At 33.0% G+C, this 12,247-nt stretch overlaps 1 protein-coding gene across 1 annotated transcript in view; it reads left to right on the top strand.

The window, feature by feature from the left end:
- The window catches only part of LOC130447161 (1-phosphatidylinositol 4,5-bisphosphate phosphodiesterase classes I and II), a 46,968-nt gene extending 35,001 nt beyond the window's left edge, over nucleotides 1-11,967 (top strand). The window contains exons 8-16 of the mRNA XM_056783853.1: nucleotides 936-1,198; nucleotides 1,253-1,515; nucleotides 1,915-2,122; nucleotides 2,184-2,399; nucleotides 3,542-3,855; nucleotides 4,628-5,364; nucleotides 5,900-6,152; nucleotides 6,217-6,471; nucleotides 7,916-11,967. Of these exons, the coding sequence (XP_056639831.1) occupies nucleotides 936-1,198; nucleotides 1,253-1,515; nucleotides 1,915-2,122; nucleotides 2,184-2,399; nucleotides 3,542-3,855; nucleotides 4,628-5,364; nucleotides 5,900-6,152; nucleotides 6,217-6,471; nucleotides 7,916-7,990 (2,584 nt within the window). The 3' untranslated portion in view covers nucleotides 7,991-11,967. The remainder of the gene's footprint in view (nucleotides 1-935; nucleotides 1,199-1,252; nucleotides 1,516-1,914; nucleotides 2,123-2,183; nucleotides 2,400-3,541; nucleotides 3,856-4,627; nucleotides 5,365-5,899; nucleotides 6,153-6,216; nucleotides 6,472-7,915) is intronic.
- Nucleotides 11,968-12,247: the final 280 nt, after the last annotated feature.

Below are 12,247 nucleotides of genomic sequence, written 5' to 3'. Positions count from 1 at the left end.
TATTTTTATTTCTTCACTAATGATTAGATAAACCATCGAAACCGATATTATTTTTCAAAATATTCCAAAAAATATTGATATAACAGTATTGGCTCAAATTTATTTATTTATTAATAATTTTATTTTTAGTCGAATCATAAAAAAACAAATTTGTATGTTTCTAAATGTTCTTGACTTTAGGTCTATTCTGTTTCAAAATTAGTTTTTTTTTTATTTTTTAATAATTTTCAAAATATAAAAAAAAATTTGAAACCTAAAGTCAAGAATATTTAGTTAGAAACATAAACATATCAAAAGGTCTAAGAAATTAAAGAAATTTATTTATATTTTTCCAAATATTTTCCAAAAATTAATTTTGAAACATTTTTTCTACTCTAAAACAACAAAACTGATTTTTTCTGATCATTTACCATATTTAAATTGTAGGGAACAAAAAAAAATCATGTCAAACAAGGACTGAACTATATTGTTGAAGAATAATTATTTGATCTTAATTTGATTCTTTTTTGACGTTTTCCTAATTTTTCAAATGACTTCCGATAAGAAAATTATTTGGCCCCATTCTTAACACCCAATTTCTTAATATACAACGGCCTAGTCAGTTGATGGCTTTTTCGAGCTTTGGACAGTTTAACCGGCTCCAACTGGTACACATTTTCTCACGTTCAAATAATGTATCTTCTTGCTACTGATCTAAACATGTCCCAATCTTTTGGTATATATCCCATAATGATGTTATCACCTTAAGCACAGCATCGATGTTTACCTGGAATGAACATCGACCACTTTTGAATTCATTAAACCAGATTTTATTATCGTTGTATAAAGGATCTCCTATATCAAATGTTAATTCCGTCCAATTGTCCTGAAATAACAAAATGTTGTGTTTGAGGTTATGTTCAACGCTTGTAATAAGATTTGTTTTTTTATTTCAGATGTGTCGAACTAGATTTTTGGAACGGACGAATAGAAGAACCGGTCATCGTGCACGGTTACACTTTTGTACCTGATATATCGGCTAAAGAAGTACTAGAAGCTATCGCCGAAAGCGCTTTCAAAACTTCCGATTTTCCCGTGGTGCTATCGTTCGAAAATCACTGCAATCCCCGTCAGCAAGCCAAAATCGCTAATTACTGTCGAGAAATATTCGGCGATATGTTGTTAGAAACCCCATTAGAAAATTACAAATTAGAACCGGGTTCGTATATATATGTATATATATATATATGGTATGATATGATATATTTTGCAGGTACTCCTCTTCCTCCTCCTTCGATGCTTAAGAGAAAGATCATAATAAAGAATAAAAAGAAACACCATCATCATCATCACAAACGAACTGCCACTCCAGCACCGGAAACAGTTCCGGATGAAACTGTGGAAAATACTGAAAATGCCGAAAATGTTTGTAATACTGATAATCATGTTGAAAGTGTGGAAAAACAAGAAAATTTTGAGAGTAGGACTAATGGGGATGCTACTGCGCAGCGCGCACCTTCTCTTCAAACTAGACAGGTGAAAATATTGTGTTTTCTTTCTTTTTCTATACCTTATCCTATCCATAACTCTTTTTATTACTCTCTGCCACTATTTTATCTCTTTCTCGCACAATATTTATTCAATTCTGTCTTTTTATGTCTTTCTCTTTTTATGCTTTTCTCTTTTTATTTGTCTTCCCCATCTTTATTATCTCTTTTTATGTATTTGTCTCTCTCAATTTCTATTTCGGTCTGTCCCTATCTATTTCTTTTTTTCTCTGCCTACATAATGTGTCTCCCTTTCTTCCAGTCTCAATCTGTCATTTTATCTCTTTCTTTCTTTCTCTCATACGTTTTTCTCTGACTCTCTATCTTTGTTTCTTCATGTTTAAGTTTTGTAAAAATGAATATTTTTTATTATTTAATATCTTTTTAGGGTTCTAAGGAATCTACGGGTACGGAAGAAGAAGATTCTTCGAGCGAAGACGACGGAGAGATTGTAGAGGCCGATATACCGACAGAAAGAAACGCCGACGGAAGTGATAGTAAAACTCCGGCAACGGAAACTGAAGCCGGAGCGGAAATTTCGGCGCTAGTCAATTACGTGCAACCGGTACATTTTTCGAGCTTCGAATCCGCCAAAAGTAAAAAAGCGTAAATATATTTTTAACATCATATCTTAATATTTTTTTTTTTAATTTTTAGAAAAAAATCGAAGTTACGAAATGTCATCGTTCGACGAGAAACAAGCGACGTCTTTACTTAAAGAATATCCCATTCAATTCGTCAACTACAACAAACACCAATTAAGTAGAGTGTATCCGGCAGGTACACGTTTCGATTCCTCGAATTTTATGCCGCAGGTGTTTTGGAACGCCGGTTGTCAATTGGTAGCTTTAAATTATCAAACTTTAGATTTAGGTAAAAGAAAATATTCTCAACATCAAAGTTCATATAATTCAAACTAGAAAAAACTAATTTGATCAACTGCAACTTCCATTAATAATTTAGTGTCATACGTAGAGAACATCTAGTTACTTTTGATGTTTTCAAGTTACATTTCTGGGGATAAATCTAGTTACTTTTGCTATATGAAAATTCTAGTTATTTTAGATGTTTTCAGTTTACATTTCTGGGAAGAAATTTAGTTATTTTTGCTATATTAAAAGTCTAGTTACTTCTAATGTTTCCAAGTTACATTTTTAAGGAGAAATCTAGTTACTTTTGATATATTGAAAGTCTAGTTACGTTTGTTGCTTCTTGCAATTCTAGAAAGAAGTTAAATACTTTTGATACTTAAGATTGTACTCACTTTTTTCACTTTTAATGTCTTTACACTGTAACTACAGTTACTTTGGGTGCTTATCTATTACAATTCTAGTTACTTTTGGTCTCCGAATAAACCTAGTTACTTCTGGTGCTTCCAAGTTACATTTCTGAAAAAATCTAGTTACTCAATCTCTTTTAATTGTAAGTCTGGTTTTAATGCTTCAATATTGCAAATCTACGGAAAAAATTAGACGTTGCCAAATTGCAAATCCACAGGGAAATCTAATTACCTTTTAGTGCTAGCAAGTTGCAATTCTAGAGATAAATCTAGTCGCTCCATTGAATAATCTAGTTACTCTTGATGCTTCCAGATAAAATTTTTGGGGAGAAATCTAGTTTCTTCAATTTCTTTTAGTTGCAAGTATAGGGAGGAATCTAGTTACTATTGGACTCTTTTAGTTGCAATCTAGTAAGAAATCTAGTTACTTTTGATGACTTCAAGTTGTAATTCTAGTTACTTTTGTTTTAACAACCAACCAAATGTCATTCAGATCAGTTGTTTAATTGATTGGAGCATTTTAGACACACCAAACTTGTCGTCTTCTTCAACATATCTTGTTTCCATTTTAAAAAATGTGAGGTTAGAAAACATACGTATATCTATTTTTGGAATGCTCAGCAACCACGCAAAACAAAAAAACTAAACTATTAGTTTCGGTTAGTATACAGCTGTTTTCTATATATTTTATGGGGTTTTATAGATAATGGTATATTTTTTTTTTTTCGATTTTTAGCCATGCAGTTGAATCTCGGAATATTCGAATACAACTTCAGATGCGGTTATTTATTAAAACCGGAATTTATGCGACGCACAGATAGAAGATTCTATCCATTCGCCGAATCGACGGTCGACGGTATCATAGCGGGTACTGTGAAAATAACTGTGATATCAGGACAATTCCTGACAGATAAGAGAGTAGGGACTTACGTCGAAGTAGAAATGTACGGTTTGCCCGCCGATACTGTCAGAAAGAGATTCCGAACTAAAGTTATACCCAATAATGGAATCAATCCGGTTTACGACGAAGATCCGTTCGTTTTTAAAAAGGTACCTAACTCTAAACGTAACACAACCTAATTGTTCTACATTCCCCCATAGCAAACTTTTCAATTGATTTCAAAGTTTGGCAACGTTGTTGAAATATAAAGTCGTACTCGTTCTCAGTGATGCCAGCTGGGGATTTTTTTACCTAAATGTAGGGAGAAACATTTGAATAAGGGTATTTTTTCGGAGGTAAAAAAAATGGTAATCGGAGGTAAAAATGTGTAATCAACTTAGAATATCACAAAAAAGAATCTTGGGGTATTTTAGTATTAATTTAGGAGATTTCAAAATATGCTTGGGGGACAAAATTTCAACTGGTTGGTATCACTGCTCGTTTTATGACGTGTATTAATTTTTACTGTGTTTGGGGTAACACCCAATGTGGTAGGTAGAAAATAAGACTAAAACGGCGTTTTTGGTAATATATTAAACTTAATAGACTAATATCTAAGATCCCATAACCTCAATCGACAACCACAGATTTATGGTGCCACTGAATCGATGTCTTACTATCCCATAACCTAACCTCAATCGGTAATCTTATGGAGTCGTTCCAAGCTCTACTCCCGACGACTACATGTGGGATGAATTATATAAAGCTTGTCCAAATTAAAGCGTTTTCATATTTTCTATGATTTTCTTAAATTAAAATCGGTTGTATTTATATTTATTATTTGTTTAACGCTATAAATTGTACTGGATTATGAACTTTTGACAAATTTCTTATTGTTATGTATATAATTTTGTTCGAAGTAATTGGATTTAAATATTTTAGGTAGTATTACCAGAATTAGCTTCAATTAGAATTGTAGCTTATGAAGAATCCGGTAAATTCATCGGCCATCGAATTCTTCCCGTAGTCGGTCTGTGTCCTGGTTACCGACACGTCAATTTACGCACAGAAATGGGTCAACCGTTGCCGTTGGCTACGCTATTTTTAGAAATAGTCGTCAAGGACTACGTACCCGATGGTTTGTCAGATTTTGCCGAAGCTTTGGCGAATCCGATCAAATATCAAAGCGATTTAGAAAAACGCGCTCAACAACTTTCTGTATTAACCGACGATATGGAACCGGCGGAAGGAACCGAAGAACAGAAAAGGAATACGTTAACTAGAATGAATAAGGAAGTGACGACAAACGGTAGTCCTGTACAAAGAGTTTCACTAACTACCGGAAGTATATCCGTCGAATCTACGACCGATATCGAAATACCCGTTATACCGGTCGCTATTTCTACAACAACCCCCGTGGAAAATAACGTAACCTCAAAATCGGTTGAAATTAAGGATGAAAAAATCGAAGAATTAGTGGCCGAATCGTTGGATAGATTGTTGGAAAATAAATTAGTTAAAGAAAAGAAATTGGAATTGGAAAAAAAATTGGAAAATTTAAGGAGGAAACACGAGAAAAAGAAGATGTCTTTGAGTTCGCAAAAATCGACCGACTTTTTGGAAAAAAAATCCAAATTGGCCAATATGAAACTCGTCAAGAGGTTATCCAGCAAAAATATGTAAGTCATGTCATAATATTTATTTTATTATAATAAAAATTTTTCTTATATTTTATACGGTGAGGTGAATTGATACTTACTTAATTTATCTATTTATACACTAAACTAGTCACTAAATTATCCACTAAAACTCAACTACCCACTAACTCGTATAATTTATTTAAAGTCGCCGCTTTTTACCATTTTGTTCCATTCACTATCACATTAAATTACTACACTACTCTCTGATAAACAAGCGCCTATTTATGCACAACAGATTTCTCGATAAATCGATTCTAGAAAGTAAAAAAAAGGCAATCTTAGTAATTAATTCTATGAAAACGGTCACAACGTACTGTAAATAAGTTATATAAAGCAATTCTTGGAAAATTGTACCCTGCACGACTTTTTTTCTTGTAACGATTTCTGTAATTCCACGGATTATATAGAATTGGTTTAGTTATAATTTCTCAAAAAATTCTTGGGTTTTGCTAATTTTCGATAATTTGTTTATTCAAATCCAGTGTATTCATCGATGTATTCTTCTTTTTTAAAGAGTTAGCGCTGTGTTTTACACGGAATCAACGAGTGCGGAACCGTTAACGAGTGTAACGGACGGTCCGGAAAATAGCGGAGCCGAAGGTGAAAAACCATCGATCCCGAGAAGTCATTCGGAAAGATTATTAGCCGTAAATAAAGAATTCGTTACTCAAGAAAAAGAACTTAGAGAAAAATACCACGACGTCATATATAATGTAGCCGAAAAAGTAATGAAAACCTCACAATCTAATCAATTGAAATTACTAAAGGTGAATATTAGTTGGTAAATTTTTAGGTTATGTTATACATTTTTTTTTCAATTATTTCGTTTAGGAACAATTCGAGAAAGAAACTTCGGAATTGATGAGGAAACTTCAAGCTGATCATCGAGAAGAAGTTAAAGCTTTAGCTAAAAAACATCGAAATCGGGAACAATTTACACGCGTTAAAAGGGAGGCGGTTACCGCCGTCGTAGGAAGGGGCGTTTCCGAACGTGAAAAATTGGGACAATTATTCGAAAATCGTAAAGAAGAATTGCAAAGGCAACACGAACACGTCAGGGAATTATTAACCGAACAAAGAGATAAAGTAAGACAAAAACTTTTATTTACCTATTAACTCGATAATATAACTGAATAAATTCCCAAAAGAAATGTTACAGTTAAATCTGACAACATTGTATATTATTTGATCATTTCCCTTCAATACTACCATATAGATTAAGAAATTCTCGCTCTTCTATTATTTGTAGGATAATTGACATTCTAATCGATTTCCGCCAATAATGGTTCGATAAAGATCAACTTCCGTAAACTCCAAAAGCATCTTTTTGGTATACAGATAGGTCGAAGTTAGCGTAAAAAACTAGATCAAACATTTTTTCGTACCATTAACAAAATCGTTAGAAGCGGAGTTGTTAGTGGTGTGGTTAGATGGAGATCTAACCTCTAAACTTTCTCTCCGATACCCAAGCGGTCTTGGAAGCACTAAACTATCTTGGAAGTGTTGAATCATTAACCAACAAACACAAACTAACCTTAAAATGGCAGGGTATACCGGGTGATGAGGAAGTAAGACTGCTTATTGTGAACTGGAGCTCTACTGTGACCTTTTGTCACAACAACATGGCTAAAGCATCAAGCACTCCAAGCCTAAGACAATATTTATGACCATATCAGCTTAGAAGTTTGAAGAACTTCATGAAATGATACTTTAAAACTATAGGACGATAAGATTATGTAAGCTAGGGATAAAAATAAACTCTTCGAATGCCTTGCCTATTTCAAGAAAAGCCTAAAGTATGAATATAGGGGAGCGAGACAAAAAACAATGAGATGCAAAGACTTGAGCAAAATATCTTTTTAAATATAGATTTCCTGGAAAATCAAAACTACCCCACGAAACATAATCTATGACTGGTAGGATTCCTCCAGTTTTGTGAGAATTTAGATCAAGTCGAGGGTGTTCCTCGTCTTCTTCTAGTCAGCAGTTGATACATCGATGCTTTCTTCGGCCACCTGTCGGTACCACAGTCTGTATTTTCTCGTGTATACTCGACCTGTTCTTCGTCGTATATCTTCATTTTGTTCTGGATATCCTGCACGATTTTCTTAAGTAATCAGTCCTCTTTGTCCAGGTCGTTTGCTATTTCCGGATCTGCTCCTTTTCTTCTATTATTTGCTTCCTGTTTGAACAGTTTCCAGTTCAGTCCTCTTTTTCCATGTCTTTTGCTATTTCTGGATCTGCTCCTTCTCTTCTATCATTTGCTTCCTGTTTGATCCGTCTCCAGTTCATTCCTCTTTGTCCATGTCGTTTGCTGTATCTGGGTCTAATTATGTCATTCCTTGTTCCATCTAGTCTCTTCACCCTCGCTCTTTTTTCCTTTATATTGTCAGATCAGATGAGCATTGGTAATAGTACTTACTGATCCGTAGATTCTTTAAATTTTTCTATGAATTACCAATGCAACTAAATAAATTATGGTTCAATTTATTGTAAATATTAAGTGTATTTTAATAATATTATTTTTTAGGCAAAAACAGCCCTCGGAAAAGAATTTGAAATGCGCCTAGCAAATATAGAAGGTGAATACAGCGACGCCCAGTAGATTCGAAATCGGCCGATTGTTGTAACCCCATGATTAATCGTTTCAACATTATTGAAACGAAATGGAAACCGAATCTCTCCAAAAAAAAATAATAAGAGTATGGTGTATACTCAAATTTGAGCTACCTAGTTATAAATATGTGTTAAAAAAGAGTTGAAGTCTTTGAAATTTTCGACAATCAAATCAAATGGTATCTATCTCATTTGGTAATTGTAAAATGTTGTTACTAGTATAGTAGATTTCATAGATATGAAATAATGATTCGTTTCCTCGGCAATTACTTCTTTGATAAAATGTTAAATACAGTGGATATTTCAGATAAAAATAACTTCAACTTTTCATCTTAAAATACTACATTTTATATTCTAATGATTCAAGGTACCGAAAAATATCTTGATTTTGCCGGGTGTCACTATAGTGTATGTCGATTGATAAAAACATGGAGGTGCTCCGGAGGTCTGAGAAAGTTAGGAGATGAAGTTTGCCCCAAATATATTCAGTTATCTGTTTCATTTCGTTCTAATTAAAAGAAATTTGCTAAAAATACCATACGCAGAGGAAATATTAAGATCTCGAAGTATAAAATGACAAACAGAAAGAAGATAATGAAATTGGTATGAGTAGTAGCTTCTGGTGTATAAAGACCAATGGTAGGTTGTTCCAATGTTGATCAGAGAACGCTACGAAGTGAAAAGTGACCCAAATATCTTCTTCATCTCTTCCCTTATACAATCTCTAGTGTCGAATGACAGTTTTGGTTCCTCTTCCACCGTTTATTATCTGGTCAAGTATGAGGATTGAAGAAAATGAACTAAAGCACAAAATTCAGAAGAAATCGAGAACCATATATAATGACAGACTAAGAAGCTCCTGATCTATAAAAGTCTAGTGCAGGATGACAGTTTTGGTTTCTCTTAGTTTTAGGATTAACTAGAGCATACATTCATATAAAATGAAAAAAAACCTGGTCATCTAAGAAGATAGAGAGAAGAAACAATTTTAAAACTGGCATGTAGAGGATTTTGAACTGATACAACATCAGTGAGATGCTCTTGAGATCTGAAAACTCTACGACATGAAGTTTGGCGTTAAATCTTATCTCCAACTGTTGATAGAACACTGAAATGTTCCAAAATGAAGCTAAAAATTGAATTTCATCTGAAGTTTTTCCGGTGTTCGTTCCTTTAGTACTTATCTTCTGCCTTTGATGTTAATAATTGAAATAGAGATTCTAAGAAAGTTTTTGGATTAACTAGAAACACATATTTATATAACATGAAAAAAAAACGGTCATCTAAGAAGATAGAGAGAAGAAACTATTTTGAAACTTGTATATAGAAGATTTCCAACTGATATAACATCAGTGAGATGCTCTTGAGATCTGAAAATTCTACGACATGAAGTTTGGCCTAGCTGAAGAATGAAGGTTGACGTTAAATTTTATCTCCAACTGTTAAAAGACCTGTGAAACTGAATTTTGAAGTATTGGTGTGTCTTATACCCATTGTCCCACTGTTTTTAACCGAAATATAAAATTTTTAATAGATGTAATGTATAGAGACATGTCGGTTTATCGTAAACTATATTGCTTGGAAATGAATTATTCGTAAAAGTAAGATAAAGTCGAACTTGAACTCGATGTTGATATTTGAACACAATAAAAGAACGTGATTTGTATTTTGAAGAGAACATTTCGATATTCGGGTAGCGAAACTCGAATGTTGTTATTATTTCTTGAGTCAACTCCATTCGAAACTCTAGTCTACTTTGATGTTTGTTGTTAATTGTGATAGTAGAATTTAGATATATAAAGTGATAAGATATGCTTCAGATACAATATATAGATCAAACAAGTTGAAACACCTGTGCCAGTTTATGATCTGACTATATTTTTACATTCGCTTACTTTATCATTATACCTCGATCCTGAAAAATACCGTAATATATTCCAAACGGATATATTTATTTATTATTCTTTTTTTTCAAAAGATTTATGAAAAAAAAAACATTTGGTTGGATAGTACGATTTAATTTTAGGTAAACTAGATTTACTTAGACTGTATTAAAAAAATGTGGCCCCTTGTTCTTTTCTAGCTTTGGAAAATCGAAAAAGTATCTAATTTCAATTATTTCATGGAAGAAATGTAATCTTTCATAACTCGTTTAATAATTTTTTACAAATGTATTTTTTTTCTCTTAAAATAAAGTTTCTAACTTTAATAGTCGTATATAACATTTATAAACGTAGTTATATCATACTTATTTGAAACATAACCCTAACCTAACCTCTATCTCTGGCATTAAAATCGTGACCTCTTTGGAATGTCTCCACACCTTTTTAAATTGTCTCCTTCCATATTTCTCAATCCTCATCCTGGGAACATTTTCTTCATGCATGTGGATGGTAGTCTATTACACTCCAATGAATAAATCTCTTCATAGTCCAGGGAATCCTAAACAGTCTGTTGTAGGACTAAATTTCAAATATATTTGCGCTCCCTTAGCTCGAAGTACCCACGCAAGATAACCCTAACCTAACCTCTATCTTTGCTTGTTTCCTCTGACATGAAGGTTATGATCTCTTTTGATTATCTGTGTTCCTTTTGTTATTGTCTCCTTCTTCTTCTTCTCCTCTTCTATCTGGTGTAACGATACATAAAGGAGTTTGAATGTGACTGATATGATCAGACCATCGCAAAGGCGATCAGCCTCCATTTCTTTTACCCTGTACTTTTCTCAATACTATAACCCTTTCTTTATTGTCCTCTCCTCTTCTAGTAACATTTTATTTATGCATAACATGGAGTGTAGATGGAAGGAGAACCGTCTTGAATGAGGGAAAAGCTGAAAAAGTGTCCATATGTAAACGGTAAACAATTTTTACTGAACACCACTGTTTACACTACCTTGTATGACGCGCGTTTCGATAACCAAGTTATCGTCTTCAAAGACTGAAGGGAAACTAAAACCTTATAATTTGACTTACCTGTTTTATACTAAATTTTCCCACTAATAAACCTTCGCCCGCGAAAATTAATTCCAGCGGGAAAACCTCCTTGGCGGGAATCTTCACATTTATTCCTTGACTACCACCACAGCAAATTTTACCTTTCAATCCTGTTTATACAAAGAGGTTGGAAGGAATATTGAACAGAGTGGGTTTTAAATTGGTTTATAAATCCAACAATACATTGAAACAATTGTTGGGTAATCCTAAGGATAAAAAACCAAATTTGGAAGAGTGATATATATGAAATTAGCTGATTATAACGGGAAGTATATTGGACAGACTAAGAGATCCGTTATTGTCCGGTTTAAGGAGCACATAGTTCGTTTAAAATATGGCCGGACCGAAATATAAATTGCTAAATGTTAGCTTAAATAAGAACAAAAAGCCAATTTCTTACAGCCCACTATATAGTTTTGTAGTCTAGGAATAAATGTAAAGATTCCCGCTCAAATTCATTTCGTTTATTAGTGGGAAAGTTCAGTGTTAAACAAGTCGAGTTATTAGTTCATCTTCAGACCCTGAACTTGGTTATAGAAATGCCAGACAGTGTAATTGTGAGTGTTGGTGCATTTAGATAAACATTTATATCCCTGAAACATGAATATTTTTTTATAAAAAGAAAGTTTTAGAAGAAATTTGATGATTTTTCAATATTCTACAACTAAAAAAAAACAAGAGGATCGCGATTTTATAAGATTACCAAAACTATTGAATGACTTATAGCAGTAAATAATTAGTATTAGAAAATGCGAATAAATTTCGAAATATTTCAAGACGAAGTAAATATATCCGTAATAAATATTCCGGAGTGTATATTTAATAACTTCTGTACTTTAATCGCTTTCGAATGTTACGTAAAATGTTGAAATTACTTTTAGTTGAATTATTTTTCAAGTACACAGTGTTCTTTGAATTCGACATTAAAATTCTAATTTTCAGACAATTTCATTTTATCCAAACTTCAAAAACCACATTACCTTTAGTTTTTATTATACTGTACATGTATGTAGTGGATTTAAAGTTAAATTTCTCACTAGATACTTTTTTATTATACCACTTAAAACATTGCAAATCAATTCTCCCGTATTGCTTGTATAGTGAGCTCCTTATATACACTCCAGCAATAATTCTAGAACATTGTAGAAACTTCTATCTAGTTACAGTCAAGTTCCTCCAGAAATATCTAGAACATAATAGTTTCCACTAGAACGAATTATAACAGACGCCGTAAAATGGTGTAGAGCTGT

This window comes from Diorhabda sublineata, chromosome 7 (genome assembly GCF_026230105.1).
Source record: "Diorhabda sublineata isolate icDioSubl1.1 chromosome 7, icDioSubl1.1, whole genome shotgun sequence".
In the NCBI taxonomy this organism is placed as follows: domain Eukaryota; kingdom Metazoa; phylum Arthropoda; class Insecta; order Coleoptera; family Chrysomelidae; genus Diorhabda; species Diorhabda sublineata.
This window is presented reverse-complemented; position numbering and strand designations above follow the sequence as displayed.